At 51.4% G+C, this 18971-nt stretch overlaps 1 protein-coding gene across 1 annotated transcript in view; it reads left to right on the top strand.

The window, feature by feature from the left end:
* Nucleotides 1-15054: 15054 nt before the first annotated feature.
* LOC115070358 (shieldin complex subunit 1-like) overlaps nt 15055-18971 on the top strand; it is a 40946-nt gene continuing 37029 nt past the window's right edge. The window contains exon 1 of the mRNA XM_029563483.1: nt 15055-15424. Within this exon, the coding sequence (XP_029419343.1) occupies nt 15055-15424 (370 nt within the window). The remainder of the gene's footprint in view (nt 15425-18971) is intronic.

Raw genomic sequence — 18971 nt, 5'->3', positions numbered from 1 at the left:
ATATGAATTCCAAAGAGATGGACCATTATTAATTCTCAACTAGAAAAAAAAGCTACTTCCTGGAAGAGAGTAAAAGCACATCTTTAGAAAAGATAGCAGGCTTCAGATGAGGACTGTTCATCTGACTACTGTGAAAGACCACACTGGAGAGCTGATGATGAAGATCTACCTGTAAACACTCCATCACTTTTTGTAATTGAGACAGTCCCAAGAAGTTTCCACAAGTGAACCTTGGCATCGCTTTCAGCTCTCACTGGCTCTACACTGGCCTCTTCCAGCTATATGCACATCATTCCTGGACATTAAATCAATTATTTCCTATGCAAAAGTAAAAGGTTAAATGCTGGACACAGATGGGAGAAACCACCAAAAAGGCTTGTGATCATGCATGTGAGTTGGATGCTTCTAGGGTTTCCAGTCTTCTGCCCCACATGGGGGCTTCCCTGCCTGCACCTCCCCTGTAGATGGCTTGGTGGGCCACACGCCCTCTGTGTGCGGACAGTTCCTGGCCCGTATCAAATGCAGGTTCTAGGCTGTGCGGGGGGCTGCTGCTTCCGGTTCCTCACTGCTCCGGATTTCTCCTTGTACACTATTGGCATCTGCTGGGAAATGTCCACCAAGGCACTGGCCACAGCAAGACCTTGGGAGAATCCACAGATGGGACGCACGTCAGTTCCAAGTGCTGGGATTAAAGGTGGGTGCTACCATGCCCCGCTTCTCCTCCTGACTTTTACTAGCAGATCACTGGTAAGTGCTCTGCGTCAGGGTGGGAGCACAAGAATGAAAATGCAGTCATGTTCTGAGTGTGCATCTTCAACCTGCTTCCAAAAGGTGACACTTTATAGGAGGGTGATTTATCCCCTATCACTGGTTCAGTATGGGTTCTTAAAATTCTATTGATTATTATTACTTTTTAGTGTGTGTATATGTGCAGGTCAGAGGACAACTTGCAGGAGTTGGTTCTCTCCACACCTGTTACCTCTCTATGCCAACCAAACATGTTGCTTTCAGGAAGTACCTGCCAGTGTTTGCTGAGATGGGTAGTAGCAAGAGACGCTGTCCAGAGCATCAGGGTACAGGGTCACCCTGTCCTCAGTACTGAATTAAGGGCTCACTGTCTGGGGATGCCAAAATGAGATGGGGATGATAAACCCTGGCCTGATCATACCCAAGGCTTTCCTTTTGAGGATACCAGATTCCCTCCATCCTGTAAGCTGCACTGAGGCCCTTCTGGGTATGGGTACGTGAAGGGAACATGTAGCTTGGACTGCATAAGGATCAGGAACATACCTTCCTATTAAACTCAAGGTAGTTTTGGCTGAAGCAACCCTGACCCCCAGGACCACTGCAACCGAAATGTCCATGTTGCTGGAGGGTCTCAAACACAGGGCTTCATGATTTATCACAACACTCCCAAAGGCACTCCACACTGCCTTTGTGCTCAGAGAAACGTGTGTTTTGTTTGCTTTGAGACAGGTTCTCACCACATAGCCCTGGCTGGCCTGGAACTCGATATGTAGACCAGGCTGGCCTCAAACTCACAGAGATCTAACTGCCTCTGCCTCCCTGAGTGCTGGGAGTAAAGGTGTATACCACCATGCCCAGCCCACCTCTAAGACAATGCTTATATAAGTTATAATTCAAATATTTAATGGTAAGTATAAAAGACAATGGTAAGATATTATATAGTAAGCTATAAAAATGTTGATCGTTATGAAAAAAAGTGGGTCAAGGTTTGAGCTCCAGCACCCCAAAAAGAAAAAACCAAAACCAAAAGTATAAAAAATAAAAAAGTATTTCTCCCTCCTGTTCCTACTGTCCCTCCCAATCTCCATTGTTACCTGTTTCCTGTAGAGATGATATTTTAGAAAAAATAATATGCTAAGAAATAAATGTTTGCAATAAAATGTAGATCCTGCGAGGTATGGTGGTGCAAACCTTTAATCCTAGCATGCTGGGAGGCAGGAGGCAGGAAGCAGAGGCAGGTGGATCTTTGTGAGATTGAGGCCAGCCTGGTCTACATATTTAGTTCCAGGCCAGTCAGGGCTACATGATAAGACCGAAAAAAAAAAAAAAAAAAAAACAAACCCAACCCAGTGACTCCGCAGTTAGGAGCACTTCCAGGGGCCCGAGTTGGTTCTCAGCACCCATATCAGGTGGCTTATAACCATCTGTGACCCCAGCTCCAGGGAACCCAATGCCATCTTCTGGCCTCCGAGGGTACCTGTACATAGGTCACACACACACACACATGCATACACAAATAAATCTTTAAAAAAAAATAGAACTAGGTGCTGTGGGCATAGTTCAGTTGGTAAAGTATTTGCCTAGTATGCATGAGGCTCTAGGTTTGATCATTAGCACCCCTTGAACTGAGAGTGGTGATGTATGCCTGTAATCTCAGCACTGGAGGCAGGACGATCATAAATTCAAAGTCATTGTTATTATAAATTGAGTTCAAGGACAGTTTAGGCTATATGAGAGTCTTTCAAAAAAAAAGTAGCTCTATATAATTATCTCAAGTGAATTTCTAAGAGGACTGGGAAGGATACTAATAAAAACTGGTGGGTATTAGCATAGTAGATGTATAATTTTCAGAAATCTCCTTTATGCTGTCATAATGGTTCTTTATGCCTCATATTTAAAACAGAGTAAAAAGCCAGGCGTAGTCGCTCACTCCTGAAATCCCAGCACTCAGGAGGCTGAGGTAGGAGGATTTCCATGAGTTCCTGGCCAGCATGAATTACACAGCAAGATCTGGAATAAAAACTCAATCATTAATCAATCAATCAATCAACCAACCAACCAACCCATCAACCAACCAACCCATCAAAGTAAATAAACAAGATGGGCTAGAAATACCAATTTGGGCAACATCAACTTTGAGGAGGTGGCTAAAAGTCAGGGTCACGGAGAAGATGGTTAGGAGTGTACGAAGGGGATAAGGCCTAAATTTAGGGTAGGAATAAGGGGAAAAAGGCAGGAGGGAGCAGTAGAATCAAGAGGACCAGAAATATTGGGAGCAGAAGAAGGTGTGGTCTGAAGCACTCCCTACCACTGAGTGGCCAAGAAAGCTGTGGATTGTGAAGAGAGCCCTGGACTTTCATCCCAGGAAAGGAATGTTAGTGCTCAGAACATAGTTTAGGGACTATGGAATTATCTCACTAAAGCCTTGTGCCAGTGAGAATATTATTCTACAATGCCCTTACACCCAGGTTCATCACAAAGGAGAAATATCTGAGGCTTAGCTCCTTCACAGACCAATGCTTGTCACTAACTCCCTTCTACTCACCTGACTGCCCAGGAGGAGGGATTCCACCCAGTCCTCGAGGGAGCCTCACAAATACAGACAGGACAGCAGCTTTGTTACCAAAGCAGGGCTCCAGGGCAATGGGCTTGGGAACAGTCTGGAGAAAGAGAACAATGAATTCCCTTAGCTTATCTAGACATTTCATAGTTATTTACAAGGTCACAAAGTTTTGGTACTCGGAGGAACAACATTTTTTTAACTAAAAATTTATTTTTACTTTTAATTTACTGTATGTGTGTCTGTGTTTGTGTATGTCATGGAAGCGAGCACTGGATATCCTGGAGCTGGAGTTACAGGTGGGTATGAGCCACCTGTCATGGGTGCAGGGTCCTTTGGAAAAGTAGCTTCCTCTGAGGCCTCTCTTCAGCCCCCAGAAACAGTTTTTAAAATAAGAAAAATGATACAGTGAATAGTATTCACTGCGTACCAGTGAGAGGGATGGTAGTGCTCTGCTATCTTCCACTGAGGTTTCCATAGCTACTGTCCCAAACAGCTGCCTGAGCGCCAGGGAAGCATCCACATCAGGTGGCTCTTTTTGGGTTCTTCACTTTTGCTCTACTTGAAATCCTAACTCATGTTAATTATTTATTTATTTTTATTGTATGCAAATGAGTGTTTTGCTTGCATGTATATAAGTGCCCCTTGTGCACTGCCTGTGGAGGCCAGAAGAGGGCAGTGGATTCCATGGAACTGTGCTTACAGACAGTTGTTAGCTGCCATGTGGGTGTTGGGAACTGGACTCAGGTCCTCTGCAAGAGTAGTCACTGCTCTCAACTACTGAGCCATCTAGTCAGTAACCCCCAACTTACATCTGTAGGTCACTGATGGGCAGTGTGTGCTTGGTAAGCTGTCAGACAGTTCTTTTGCACACTTAGTGCAAACACAGACCCTGACATTATAAAGCTGGTTGTTTTCTATATCAAAGCTTATTCCATGTGTCCTTCAGCAACTGTAATAAGCCCATAAGGTTAAGAACTCATGAAAGGTGGGTATCTCACTAAATAGGATTCCTCATCTATGGATACTTTTGCCTCTGGAAAATATCTTCATTTTCTGTTGCTAACTTTGTTTTTTAAAAAGATTTTTACAGATAGGACAAGGGTGAAATCAAATTGTTGGCTGGGCTGGGCTTTCATCCGGAGGTTCTGGGGAAGAATCTGTTTTGAAATTCCTTCTGGTTGCTGGCAGTTCAGTTCTTTGGGAATTAAGTCCAAGGCCCCCATTTTCTTGCAGTCAGGCAGGGGCCACTCTCTTTCCTAGAGGCTTTCCTTCTCACATGGCCTCCTCTACCCCAAACCAGGGATGCTACATTAAGTCCTTCTTAGGCTTTGAATCCCCCTGGGCTTCCTCTGTATCTTAGGGTGAGTCACTTTACGACTTTTATCATATCTGTAAAATCCCTTCATAACAATACCTACATATGATGGGATGGGGTTTTGATGGGATATGATGATGGCAGTGGAATTTACTGAATGAGGGATGATATGCTGGAGAAGCAGTTCTGAGAATAGTATTTGGGACTCAGCTGGGACATGTTAAGTCTAAGATGTATATGTTAAGTCACATATAAAGGAAAACCCATCAGAATTATAGCTGACTTTCCAGTGTAAACTATGAAAGCCAGAAGAGCCTGGACCAAAGTATTCCCAGTTCTAAATGACCACAGATGCCAACCCAGAACACTATCCAGCAAAAATGTCTATTATAGTTGAAGGGGAAAGAAAAATCTTCCATGACATAAATAGGCTGAAAGCATTCATGTCCATAAAACCAGCCCTTCAGAGAGTTCTTAAACCAGTACAAACAGCTGAAGAAAGGAATAACTATACCTAAAGCCTGTGAGCTGGATGTGTGTCCTCTCTCCAGTGCTGTTGGGTAGGCATGTCCTCCTCCGAGAGAATTAGCACTGAACCCTGAGAGACTCTGTAGACAGATGAGGAGACAGTCACCCCTCCCATCCAGTCAGTCAGCTTCAACTGCATGGGGGTGGGGCTAAGGACAGATGCTGAGAAAGCAATGGGAAGTCTCCATTTTTAGCAGGTGCTCAGGCAAGTGTGGATCTGGAAAGGCTCAGCCCAGATGGAGGGGAAAAAGCCCATGGGTACATGCCTTTGCAAGTAACTCTCTTCTGGACATCATAAACTATACAAAAATCCCAATAGAATGCATGGTGTTGGTTTTGTTGGTCGGGTGTAGAGACAGCTTGGGCCAGGGAGCCGAGAGAGCCTGCACAGGTCTCTAGGACGGAACTCGGCGTTACAAGTGTCATGCCTTTATTTTACTCTTGGAAAGCTCTGTAAATGTCTCTCTCTGGAAGCGAACAATGCCCGGAGAATGGACGGGCTGGGCACGTTCACAGCTCCATGATGGCAGTGAGGGCAGGCGCCCAGTGAGCTGCTTTGTTCCTTGGAGAGCAGGCTCCTCAGGACCGGCCCAGTGTCCTGCCTGGAGGGACACAGCAGGAGAGCCGGGACCAGCGAAGGACAGAGCCCAGGTGATGGATGTCGCTAGCTCTCAGGCAGGGCTCAAGGTGTTACCATGTGGGGGTTTTCGATGACACCTTGAGAAGCCTGGATCAGGCCACCCCTGCACCCTGCACTGTTGGGAGCTGTCCACATGGTTCCAGCAGGATATTTGCGGGTTCCGTAATTCCTGTTGTTTTCACCCCAGGACCTGTGAGAATTAGAGCTGGGACTCACATTTCTAACAGTGTGGTTATTTTAATTAACTTACCACACATGGCTCATTGCTGACCAGCAGGCAAGAGCATCCAATCTGAAAGCTAGGTTAAAATCACCATATGCTACTGAACTCCTCTCGATGAACTCCATTGATTTTGATGTGCTTATTACCAAAGAACGCCTTTGTAACTTCTTAGATACTTAGGTCAGGAAGAGACAAGCTCCACATCTGCAGTCCAGGAGTAGATGCCTAGATGCACCTCTGTGGTCACGGGAGCTGGCACAGACCAACATTTGAAACAGGGCAGTAGCTACCCTGCCTGTCCAAAGAGGACGAAAGCCACAGAGCACTCAACTAAAGAGGGAACGCCTTGTAGCTCTGGCAACAGGAATGTGAGACTGCTCTAGCAACTGGGTTGGGGGGTGAGCTATAAAGCCTGAGGCCTGCCCCCCAGTGGTTGGGAGGTTTCTGTACATGGGGCACTGTGAGGCTCTTGTGATATGGGGCCAATTCCTGCAGCTAGCCTAAGATTCCACAACTCCACAGGCTGAGGACCGAGTTATCAAAGGTATGTCCTGTGTGGGACACTTTATGATCAGACCATGGCAAACCTTGAACAGGGAATAGAATAGGGCAAGTTGTTGTGCCACGTAAGACATGTCCTGACTTCTGTGGGCTCGCGAGGTATCGTGGGAGCCACGGGCAGTAAGCCTGGGGCAGAGCTGGGGTCTGCTTTCTGAAGACTGGGGGGGGGTATGGTGAGTCTCTACAGTGAGAAGCAGAATCAGATCTTGCTGTTCATAAATATTAACAGGAAATGGGGCCAGAGCCTGATGGCACTGGCTGTTAGTGTATGAAGCTGCTGGCTGACATTCTCGGTGATATTGCTGTCCAGATACTTAATATAATTAAGATCCATTGCCATGGAAACAGTGAATTGCAAGGCTCACATGTAGCAGAGAACATTGTGAAAGCTGTAGGCAGAAGCAGCTACCTCCTATCTGCACTGCGAAGAGAGAGCTGGTGGTAGGTTGGGTCCCTCCTGCTGGCGTGGCCCCAGTTCCACCCACTTCTATGGCCTCCTTCTTGGCAGAGGAGGCCCAGATACACTGTGACTGATGCGTGTCCATGCTCTTGTGTGATGCTGCACCAGGCCCTGCAGCAAGGCTGTGCTCTCGGAACCGTGTTTCCTACTGTGTCTCGTGCCACAGGCACAACAGGGTTGCACTGACCCCATGTAACTTTTTGCTTCTGTGAGCTCCTCACCCATACAGCCGCAGAGCCTCAAGAGTCCAGTACCCCAACTCCGTGCTCTTCCCCAAGGACATGTCTGTGGGGAGAATTGGAGGACCCCATGTGCTTGTGCCAAGCTTGATGCATTCTACTCCTTATCTGGAGACATCACTGGCTCATGCTGGGACCCTCTCTCAGGATGAGAACTATGTATACCAGTCATTGACATCATACTTTCCCAAGCCACAAGGTCTCCACAGTGACTCATGTGCAGAACCTTCCAACTGTGGCCTGCATCCACGCTGAGCTCTGGGTAGACATGCGATGTGGCCCCTGTCCCCACTCTGCTTTCCTTGGTCACAGGGTCCCGAGGAGGCAGGGCAGGTGCCCCTCCAAATTCAAAGATTTCAGAATGTTTTGTGAAATCTTAGCGTCTTAGTTTTTTCCTGTTTCTGTGACAAAATATCCTGACAAGGGTTCTGGAGAGATGGCTCAGTGGTTAAGAGCACTGGCTGCTCTTGCAGAGGACCCAGGTTCTATTCCCAGCACCCACATGATGGCTAACAATCCTCTGTAACTCGGGTTCCAAGGCAGACTTTGGATGACACAGGCACACTCACACACATGCAGGCAAAACACTCAGCTTTACTCCTTCCTCCTGAGTCTCTTGGAAAGACTTCCCAAGCACCCTTGAAGTTGGGTGGCCCCGTGAGGAGTGGTGCCATGTGCCCGGAGGCTGTGGAGAGCCACGTGGGCCCCACGTTCTGTTCTTACAAGATTAAAACCCCAAAGAAAGCTGCTGCGCCTCTGAACCAGCACATGGGAACGTGTGTGGAAAGTCGCGGATCCCTTGGACTGAACGGAGTGAGAGTCCATTTGAGTGAGGAAAGGAGCAAGAATCCAACTTACAGACCCCCAGCAGCTCAGCTGTTCACACCCTCTCCAGATTCGGGGTGTCTGACAGCCAATCAGCACATGTTTGTGGAGTGAGTGAGCCCCAGGCCTAGCTGCTCCTTCAGGCCAGGGACCAAGAACTCTAAATCGCTCCAGCCTCTGACACAGGCTCAGAAATTGCTCTTGGGGCTGAGATGTTGACTGAGATCTTGTGGGCTCAATCAACACACTGCTTACTGTGAAAGAATAAGGATGTGTTTAGATCCCCAGAATCAGTGTAATCCCAGTACAGGGCAAGGTGGAGCCAGGAGGATCCCTGGGGCTGGATGACCGCCCAGTCTAGTTGAACCAGTGAGCTCCAGGTTCACTGAGGGACCCTATCACAAATAAAACTGGAGAGAGACTGAGGATGACACCTAATATTGACTTCTGGCCTAGACACACACTTTACAGACACACACACACACTCACACACACATGAATATGCATGCAAATAGACACACGTAAAACTATGTGCCCTTGGATGGTTTGATAGATGTTGGATGATGTAAATATATGGAAGAAAATATGCATGCATGAACAAATGAATGAATGAATGAATGAATGAGCAAATGAACCCTTCCCTAGTGCCAGCCCAGGCTAATGATTTCAAAATGTTGATGGAGGAGAACTGCTCAGATTTCTAGGATGCCATTTACAGGAGCAAGATTTTTGGTAAGAGAGTTGACTTGGAGAAAAATATCACAGCCTGTCCTTTGGGGAGTTTATTTTAAAGTCAGACAAAAAGCTAGCTTAATTTAACACTGTGCTAAACCGTGAACGTGCTCACGGACAGCGCAGTCAGGGAGCAGCTGGCCCTGGAGATCGGAACGCTGACCTGGGGAGAGCTGGCAGCATCTTCACGCAAGCTCAGGGCAGGGATTCCAGGACCTTCATGCTGGGAACACCACGGTCACCCCACTGGCCCGTGAGCCTTCATCAGGGTTAGGGAACGCCTGCCGTGGTCCTGATGCCTGTCCTTCCGTGTCGCCTCGCCCCTGGTCCTCCGCCTGCTCTCCCCACTAGCCCCACCCTCCTCTTTTCTGTCCTTTGTCCCCTTGTTTTGTCCTCGAGTTTCTCCCCAGGAAGTCTTTCTGGAATCCCACATCTGACTCACACTGACCTTTGCGTCTGCTAAAGACCCTAATATATTGCACCTGCCTATGTCTCTTTTTTCAGTCTAAGCTGAGCACCACACACTGAATGAGTAGAAAAGAGAAGGGGAGAGACCTCAGGATGCTTGAGACGTCTGTGGGACAGGAGCTACGCTGAGTCCCCGCCATCTGTCTGCTTCATTCATTACCGTGTTCTCCATCCATCGCATCCACCACCCTGGTGCGGGAGGAATGAGATGCGGGGCATGCTCCTGGAAGAGGCTTGGCCCATGATGAGTGCTTGAGAAACGTCATCAAGTCACAGCTATAACGGCAGGGTCACCGGTGCATGAGGAGACCAAGCAGACCCCATTCTCACAGGTGGAAACCACAGAGACCCCTCAAGGTCCTGCCAAGAAATCATCAGTGTCAGTATTTGAGATTGGAAGAGATTGCTTTCAAAACGCGAAATGTCTTTCTGATGGTCCTTTTGGGCAGGTTGATGTGTGAGCACCAGGGGTCTGGCTCCAGGCTTGCAGAGTTGGGTGCAGGGACCATTGATCCTTTCCTGGTGAATTAATCTATTGGCAGGTCAGAGCTGCTCCACCCAAGCAGGGATTCATTTCTCCAGTGACTGTCGGGCATTAAATTCCAACTAGCACAGCTTCAACTCAGTGCTTTGTTTCTGTCTAAACCTAACCACTAGCAACCTGTACTTCAAGATGGTGGAGCCTATGTTCCGGGATTCAGGCATGGAGTCCCTGGGCCACAGAACACAGCCAGCTGTGAGGGCGTTCAGCCTGTGTAGTGCTAACTTTACCTTGAGGGCATGATTATTTAGGCTTCCTTGTAGATTTTGAATGTGTTCTTTAGCCCTTAAATATTTAAAACATGTTTTTCTGAAGCAGTGATTTCTCTACATTATGAACTATATAAAATTTATTGGAACCCGTGTCTTGTAAAACTCCTTGTGAGCCTGGAGGAGCGTTGCCTGGATGTGTTGAGGCGGGTGGACCTGGCGGGGGGCTGGTAACAAGGCTCATAGATAATAAAAATTGACACTCGCAGTGGCCTGTGTGTGCAGAGGAGATCCCTCCAAGGCAAGTCAACGTGGTTGTCTTTTAATTAACGTTGAAATCAGAATATTCTCGAGCATGGAAACCTTTGCGTGCTAACTGCAATGAAGCAGAGGCCCCATGTTATCATAATAGCATCTTAAACCCAATAATGCATTTAACATCTGTCTAACAGATATGTCTATAAGCACCCTAATGCGATGCTGATGATAACAAAATCAAACAATGAGCTGGGGCATCTTGTTCAGGTGGTGACGAGCCAGGGCATCTTGTTCAGGTGGTGATGAGCCAGGGCATCTTGTTCAGGTGGCCAGCCTGTCCACCCCTGTGACGGAAATGAGTCCTGTGTTAGGGAAGGCACCCCTGAGCTGTTCTAGCACTGCTGAGAGTCAGCTGGGCTCGGTACTGAGCACGTTCAAGAACATCTTGAGAGGGTCTGAGCCTGGCACCAGGGACACAGATATTAACACTGGAGGTCTCACCTCCAGGCCCAGACCAGTCTGGTGGCCATGATGTTAAAGGAAGGCCCAGTTAGTCTCCTGCCATCCTTTCTGTGCCTGGGGAGTGCACTGGTCACAAAGGATCAGTGTCTACACCACACAGCTCCTGCGCAGTAGTCGAAACACTCCACCCTGAAGTCACAGCCCTGAGTCACAAGGTCACTGAGGGACCGGGATGCTTCTCTGGTGACTTTAGCACCCTACATTGTACCCTCTGCAGCAGATTGGCAAAGGGAGAGAGGTGGGGAGCAGGAGGGTCACATGGAGGGGCAGGAAGCTGTGCGGGAAGGGGCACCCCCATTTTGACTCATTTCTCTTAGCCAGAACTCAGGGTTCTGATGAGAGAGTGTGAGAACAGAGCCCAGGAGGGGATGGAAGGGCTGGGGTCAGAGGAGGGCACGTGTATGCCCTCTGCCCTTTCCATGCTGACCCCATTCCCCCAGGAATTCTCATTCATGGCTCCGACCCAATGCTTGGCACAGAGCAAGTGCCCAGTGTGGAGCTCTGGACCGTTGTAAAGACGATTAACAAAGGCCTCTCACAGTACAGCAAACATGTGAGAAGTGCCCAGTGTGGAGCTCTGGACCGTTGTAAAGACGATTAACAAAGGCCTCTCACAGTACAGCAAACATGTGAGAAGTGCCCAGTGTGGAGCTCTGGACCGTTGTAAAGACGATTAACAAAGGCCTCTCACAGTACAGCAAACATGTGAGAAGTGCCCAGTGTGGAGCTCTGGACCGTTGTAAAGACGATTAACAAAGGCCTCTCACAGTACAGCAAACATGTGAGAAGTGCCCAGTGTGGAGCTCTGGACCGTTGTAAAGACGATTAACAAAGGCCTCTCACAGTACAGCAAACATGTGAGAAGTGCCCAGTGTGGAGCTCTGGACCGTTGTAAAGACGATTAACAAAGGCCTCTCACAGTACAGCAAACATGTGAGAAGTGCCCAGTGTGGAGCTCTGGACCGTTGTAAAGACGATTAACAAAGGCCTCTCACAGTACAGCAAACATGTGAGAAGTGCCCAGTGTGGAGCTCTGGACCGTTGTAAAGACGATTAACAAAGGCCTCTCACAGTACAGCAAACATGTGAGAAGTGCCCAGTGTGGAGCTCTGGACCGTTGTAAAGACGATTAACAAAGGCCTCTCACAGTACAGCAAACATGTGAGAAGTGCCCAGTGTGGAGCTCTGGACCGTTGTAAAGACGATTAACAAAGGCCTCTCACAGTACAGCAAACATGTGAGAAGTGCCCAGTGTGGAGCTCTGGACCGTTGTAAAGACGATTAACAAAGGCCTCTCACAGTACAGCAAACATGTGAGAAGTGAACTTCCTGCACGCAACCCACCCTGTGCCCCTTACCACACATCGTGTGTGCTGTCCATGTACTCCACAGGGTGGCAGGAAAGACAGAGTTCCCAAGTAACCTGCCCCGTGGGGGTGATGGAAGTGCTGGCTTTTCCACTGTTGCCGTTGGTACCAACAGAGCCTGGGAGAGCCGAGCTCCCAGGGGAGGGCCAAGGGACAAGGTGCAGTGGCACGGGTGCACTGCTCTTCCCCCCTTATCTGAGCCCAGAGGGGTCCTGCCCCAGGCACCTCCCACAGTGCAGCTCCTGAGCCTGCGCCAGCCCAGCCTCCCATGCTGCCTGTCTCCTTGAAGGACCGTCAGCCTGTTCTTGCACTAATTATGGCCTGTCATCCGGAACAAATACCTCATATGACAAGCGAGATAATTAATACGCTCAGAGAAAAGTTTCTTTTTTCTTAATTAAAGCACACAATTCCCTTTAAAAGCAAGAAAATATCTATTGTCTCCAGCCGGTGCAAGCACATACCGGGGCCTGTAGAACACCTGTGATTTGGTTATATTGTGTTTTCCATTTTCTTTTTAAAAATAAAAATAACGAGTAGTTAGACCTTCTTTTTCTCAGAATAAATATAACCCAGGAAGCACCAAACAGGCAGTGAGGATGGTTCGTGAGTGTCATCTGAGGCACCCAGTTGCTGTGCTAGGGATTATCATGACCTTGGCCATTTACAAAGACAAGAGATGACTTGTTGGTTAAAGTGCTTGCCATGCAGCCATGGGGCCCTGAGTTCAGTCCTCAGATCTCGTGCAAAAAGTCAGGTATGCCGGTGCATGCATACAGCCCCAGTGCTGTGGAGGTGGACAGGAGGACCCCCAGGGCTTGGTGGTTAGCTGGTCTATATGAATCTGCGATCCCCAGGCTAATGAGACCCTCTCTCTGAAAATTAAAGAAGATAGCTCCTGAGGTCAGACATCTGAGGTTGTCTTTTGACCGCCATATGTATGCTCATACACATGCATAGGTTTGCACACATATATGCACTTACAAATTAACATATACACACATACTAAAAATGATGAAGGAGCAGAAAACTGTAAAATATTTTATTTTCCTTTAATTTTATGTGTATGAGTGTATTGCTTACATATATGTAAGTGCACCTATGTGGTGCACATGTCCATGGAGGTCAGAAGAGGGTATCATATCTCCTAAAACTGGACTTACAGATGGTTGTTAGCGACCATGTGGGTGCTGGTTATTGAACCCAGGTCCTCTGCAAAAGCAGCCAGTGCTCTTAACCATTGAGCTATCTCTCCAGCCCTGGAGCTGAGAGCTTTAAGATAAACTAGTTGTCAGAGGCTGGCAGATCAGAGCCAGTAAGTTCTGCCCCCTGAACCTGAATCCTTCCTACAGGGTGGGATTTGAAGTAACTCAAATCTTCAAACCAAGTGTTACTAGAGACGAGGCTGCCAGTTCCCCATGTAACAGCAAGAAACAGACACCTGTCGCCTGTGGAAGAAGGCAGGAAACGTGCATGCTGAGGGCAGCAGGCTTCTTGTCCCCCGGTTCTCCCGGCAACAATGGACCACAAGTGGATCCCCAAGTGAAAAGCCTGTGTGTCAGACCCGCACCCCCCATGACTAATACAGAGGAGCCTGGGGGAGCAGAAACCCGCAAGCAGCCATGACAACGGGACGGAGAAACCTGAGTATCTACGCGTGTGCTGTGTCACAACAGCCCACCCCAGCTCTGCTCCTACACCTCAGGAAACTAATCACCTTGCCCAAGGTCATTTCAAGAGATAAGACAGGGATAAAATTCTGTGCTCCAGGCCGCCGTCACCTTATCCCCTCCATTTGGAGGCTAGCAGTTCAGCGTTAGCTCATCCTGATATATGCTTCCTTCTCTTCTTGAAAAATGTTCGATTCCATGGCTTTACCCATCAGGGAAAAAGAAAGAGCATACAGTTTCTTGTAAGAGGCTCTCCTACGCTCACAGCTCTTTGCCTTTCTAAGAAGCTGTGAGGCCAGGGCAGGCACAGACCCCTGTGTGCAAGAGCTCTAGGCCCACAGTGCTGAGGAGACCCCCCAGATAATTCATGTGACAGAGACAGCCACGTCTGGAAGCCAGAAGACATTTGGGACATTTGAGAAGCTCATGCTCAGTGTCTGAAACCCTGGGCTGGACTGAGTTTCCACAGAAGAGGCCCAGGGTTCATCAAGGAGGCCTCATACCTGGAGGGGCTGGTGCAGGGTGCCTGCACCCCAGAGGGGGCAGCTGACCCTGGCTTCAGGGTGGGAGGCAGGAGAGGGGGCATCTGTGCACCACCTACGCTGCCAGGAGACTCAGAGACTGAATGGGGTTCATGTCCATGTCCACTGTGAAGAAGGGCTAGAAAGTGAGATGACTCGTTCATTACCTCATTCTTGGGCACTGGCTCCAGCTTCACCTGCAGGAGGCTGGACTCACCCAAGAACAGACACTCATGGAGAAAATTAAAGGGGGGGGGCTATCCTAACAGGATGGGGTCATCACTTTCAATTAACGGCCTGTGGTGGCTAAGGGCAGGTCACAAGGTCACACTTCATCCTGCAGGGAGCATCAATCAGCCAGACACAGGAAAGAGACAAGATGTGAGCCACAGGGGCTGCAGCCCTCACTATGACAGCGCACCTCAGTGTGGGCACCAGGCCAAATGCCAAGGTCTGGCTAGATTAGCAAGAAGTAGGACAGGAAGAAGCTGGGCAGGACTGATGTGGATGGACATGGGTGGAGGTGGGTGGATGTAGTGGGTGTGGGTGGAGGTGGATGGAGGTGGATAGCTGTGGATGGAGCTGGATGGATGTGTTGGAGGTGTTTGGAGGTGGATGGAGGTGTTTGGAGGTGTTTGGAGGTGGATGGAGGTGGATGGAGGTGGATGGATGTGTTGGAGGTGTTCGGAGGTGGATGGAGGTGGATGGATGTGTTGGAGGTGTTCGGAGGTGGATGGAGGTGGATGGATGTGTTGGAGGTGTTCGGAGGTGGATGGAGGTGGATGGATGTGTTGGAGGTGTTCGGAGGTGGATGGAGGTGGATGGATGTGTTGGAGGTGTTCGGAGGTGGATGGAGGTGGATGGATGTGTTGGAGGTGTTCGGAGGTGGATGGAGGTGGATGGATGTGTTGGAGGTGTTCGGAGGTGGATGGAGGTGGATGGATGTGTTGGAGGTGTTCGGAGGTGGATGGAGGTGGATGGATGTGTTGGAGGTGTTCGGAGGTGGATGGAGGTGGTGGATGGAGGTGGATGGATGTAGTGGATGTGGATGAATGTGGATGGAGGTGGATGGGTATGGATTGGTGCAGGTGGATGAGTCTCCACATTCACAGTCACCTCCTCTCCAACTTTATTCAGTACAGCATGAGTCTCCCCATGTGGCATGATTGGTCATTATGGAGGGAGGGAGCGAGTGTGTCTGTGACTTTGTGCATTCAGCCTCCTCCCTCCTGCCACAACAGGGCTTTCTCAGTGAGTACCAGGCCTGGGAACACCCATCTGGACCCAGTGCTGTCTTCAAGACAGTCCAGGCTCTGGGAGAAGGCTATTCTGCTTTTCTTGGCCCCCAAGTTCACAGAGTCCAGCTGTCCCCTGGCCCAGGAACCGGGTGTTCAACTACACAACAAGGAGCAGGTGCATCACCAGTTTAACTCATGAGACACAGTTCACAAGAATTACTGAGTAGGGACTATGGAAAACACAGAGCCACCTGACCAGCCATTTACTCAGTATTTACCTTTGATTTCTTTCAATATAGTTTTACATTTTTCCACATACAGATCTTGCACACATTTTGTTAGATTTATAGGTAGGTAGCTCATGCTGGGACAGTTAATGCAAGTGGTATTGAACTTTTATCTCAAACTCTACTTATTTGCTGTGGGTTTAGGAAGATGACAGACTCTAGTGTATCAGCCTTACATCATGAGGTCTTGGTGTAATTGCTTATTAATCCTAGGAGTCATTTTTGATTGTTGTTTTTAGACAGAGTCTCCCTGTAGCCCCAGCTGGCCTGGAACACACAGCCCCTACTGTCTGACATATCCCCTCCTATCCTCTCCTCCTCTCCCATCCTCCTCTCCCCGTCACGTCCCCTCCTCTCCCGTCACGTCCCCTCCTATCCCGTCACGTCCCCTCCTATCCCGTCACATCCCCTCCTATCCCGTCACATCCCCTCCTCTCTCGTCACATCCCCTCCTCTCCCGTCACGTCCCCTTCCTCTCCCGTCACATCCCCTCCTATCCCGTCACATCTCCTCCTCTCTCGTCACATCCCCTCCTCCCCCCCCATCCCCCCCCCCCCGTCCCCCCCCCCCCCCCTCTCCCTCCCCCCTCCTCCCCCGTCCCCTCCCCTCCCCCCCCCCTCACCCCCCCTCCCTATCCCGTCACATCTCCTCCTCTCTCGTCACATCCCCTCCTCCCCCCCCATCCCCCCCCCCCCGTCCCCCCCCCCCCCCCTCTCCCTCCCCCCTCCTCCCCCGTCCCCTCCCCTCCCCCCCCCCTCACCCCCCCTCCCTATCCCGTCACATCTCCTCCTCTCTCGTCACATCCCCTCCTCCCCCCCCATCCCCCCCCCCCCGTCCCCCCCCCCCCCCCTCTCCCTCCCCCCTCCTCCCCCGTCCCCTCCCCTCCCCCCCCCCTCACCCCCCCTCCCTATCCCGTCACATCTCCTCCTCTCTCGTCACATCCCCTCCTCCCCCCCCATCCCCCCCCCCCCGTCCCCCCCCCCCCCCCTCTCCCTCCCCCCTCCTCCCCCGTCCCCTCCCCTCCCCCCCCCCTCACCCCCCCTCCCTATCCCGTCACATCTCCTCCTCTCTCGTCACATCCCCTCCTCCCCCCCCATCCCCCCCCCCCCGTCCCCCCCCCCCCCCCTCTCCCTCCCCCCTCCTCCCCCGTCCCCTCCCCTCCCCCCCCCCTCACCCCCCCTCCCTATCCCGTCACATCTCCTCCTCTCTCGTCACATCCCCTCCTCCCCCCCCATCCCCCCCCCCCCGTCCCCCCCCCCCCCCCTCTCCCTCCCCCCTCCTCCCCCGTCCCCTCCCCTCCCCCCCCCCTCACCCCCCCTCCCTATCCCGTCACATCTCCTCCTCTCTCGTCACATCCCCTCCTCCCCCCCCATCCCCCCCCCCCCGTCCCCCCCCCCCCCCCTCTCCCTCCCCCCTCCTCCCCCGTCCCCTCCCCTCCCCCCCCCCTCACCCCCCCTCCCTATCCCGTCACATCTCCTCCTCTCTCGTCACATCCCCTCCTCCCCCCCCATCCCCCCCCCCCCGTCCCCCCCCCCCCCCCTCTCCCTCCCCCCTCCTCCCCCGTCCCCTCCCCTCCCCCCCCCCTCACCCCCCCTCCCTATCCCGTCACATCTCCTCCTCTCTCGTCACATCCCCTCCTCCCCCCCCATCCCCCCCCCCCCGTCCCCCCCCCCCCCCCTCTCCCTCCCCCCTCCTCCCCCGTCCCCTCCCCTCCCCCCCCCCTCACCCCCCCTCCCTATCCCGTCACATCTCCTCCTCTCTCGTCACATCCCCTCCTCCCCCCCCATCCCCCCCCCCCCGTCCCCCCCCCCCCCCCTCTCCCTCCCCCCTCCTCCCCCGTCCCCTCCCCTCCCCCCCCCCTCACCCCCCCTCCCTATCCCGTCACATCTCCTCCTCTCTCGTCACATCCCCTCCTCCCCCCCCATCCCCCCCCCCCCGTCCCCCCCCCCCCCCCTCTCCCTCCCCCCTCCTCCCCCGTCCCCTCCCCTCCCCCCCCCCTCACCCCCCCTCCCTATCCCGTCACATCTCCTCCTCTCTCGTCACATCCCCTCCTCCCCCCCCATCCCCCCCCCCCCGTCCCCCCCCCCCCCCCTCTCCCTCCCCCCTCCTCCCCCGTCCCCTCCCCTCCCCCCCCCCTCACCCCCCCTCCCTATCCCGTCACATCTCCTCCTCTCTCGTCACATCCCCTCCTCCCCCCCCATCCCCCCCCCCCCGTCCCCCCCCCCCCCCCTCTCCCTCCCCCCTCCTCCCCCGTCCCCTCCCCTCCCCCCCCCCTCCTATCCCCCCCCCCCTCCCCACCCCCCTCCCCCCGTCACCCCCCCTCCTCTCCCGTCACGTCCCTTCCTCTCCCGTCACATCCCCTCCTCTCCCATCACGTCCCCTCCTATCCTGTCACATCCCCTCTTGTCCTCATGCATCCCTCCTGTCCCCCACACACCCTCCCATTCCATCACACCCCTCCTATCCCCACACACCTGCTCCTATTTACTGTAGGAAGCAACACCCTCACTGCATTCTCATATGTGCATGTCTGGACTTGGATCATATCTGTCCCTCCTATCGACTCTGTCCCTTTTTACCCCTATCATGAGTCTCCTTCCTTCTCTAAACAGTTCCCTTCTACTTCCATGCCTCCTTTGTATGTATTTTAATCTAGATTCTGCATGTGAGAGGAAATGGGCAATATTTGTCTTCTGTGTTTGGCTTATTTTGTTTAACATAATGATCTCCACTTCCATCCGTTTTCTTAAAAATGATATAATTTTATTTTTCCTTATGGCTGAATAAAACTCAACTGTGGAATAGACTGGAGGCACAGACATGTGATCACAGCTACATGGTAGGCCGATGCAAGAGGATCTTAAGTTCAGAACATGCCTGGACAACTTAGCAGCACCTGTCTCAAAAATTTAAAGACACATTAAAGAGCTGGGTAAATAAAGCCCAATGGTTGAGCACTTGTTTGCTGTGTATGAGACCCTAAGTTGAATCCCTAGTACTTCAGAGAAGCAGAAGGAGAAGGAGCAGGTGGGAAGGAGGAGGAGGAGGAGGAGGAAG

Source organism: Nannospalax galili, unplaced genomic scaffold (assembly GCF_000622305.1).
Source record: "Nannospalax galili isolate Female #2095 unplaced genomic scaffold, S.galili_v1.0 scaffold6096, whole genome shotgun sequence".
Classification (NCBI taxonomy): Eukaryota; Metazoa; Chordata; class Mammalia; order Rodentia; family Spalacidae; genus Nannospalax; species Nannospalax galili.
Note: the sequence above shows the minus strand (reverse complement) of the source record. Positions and strands in the feature narration are given on the sequence as shown.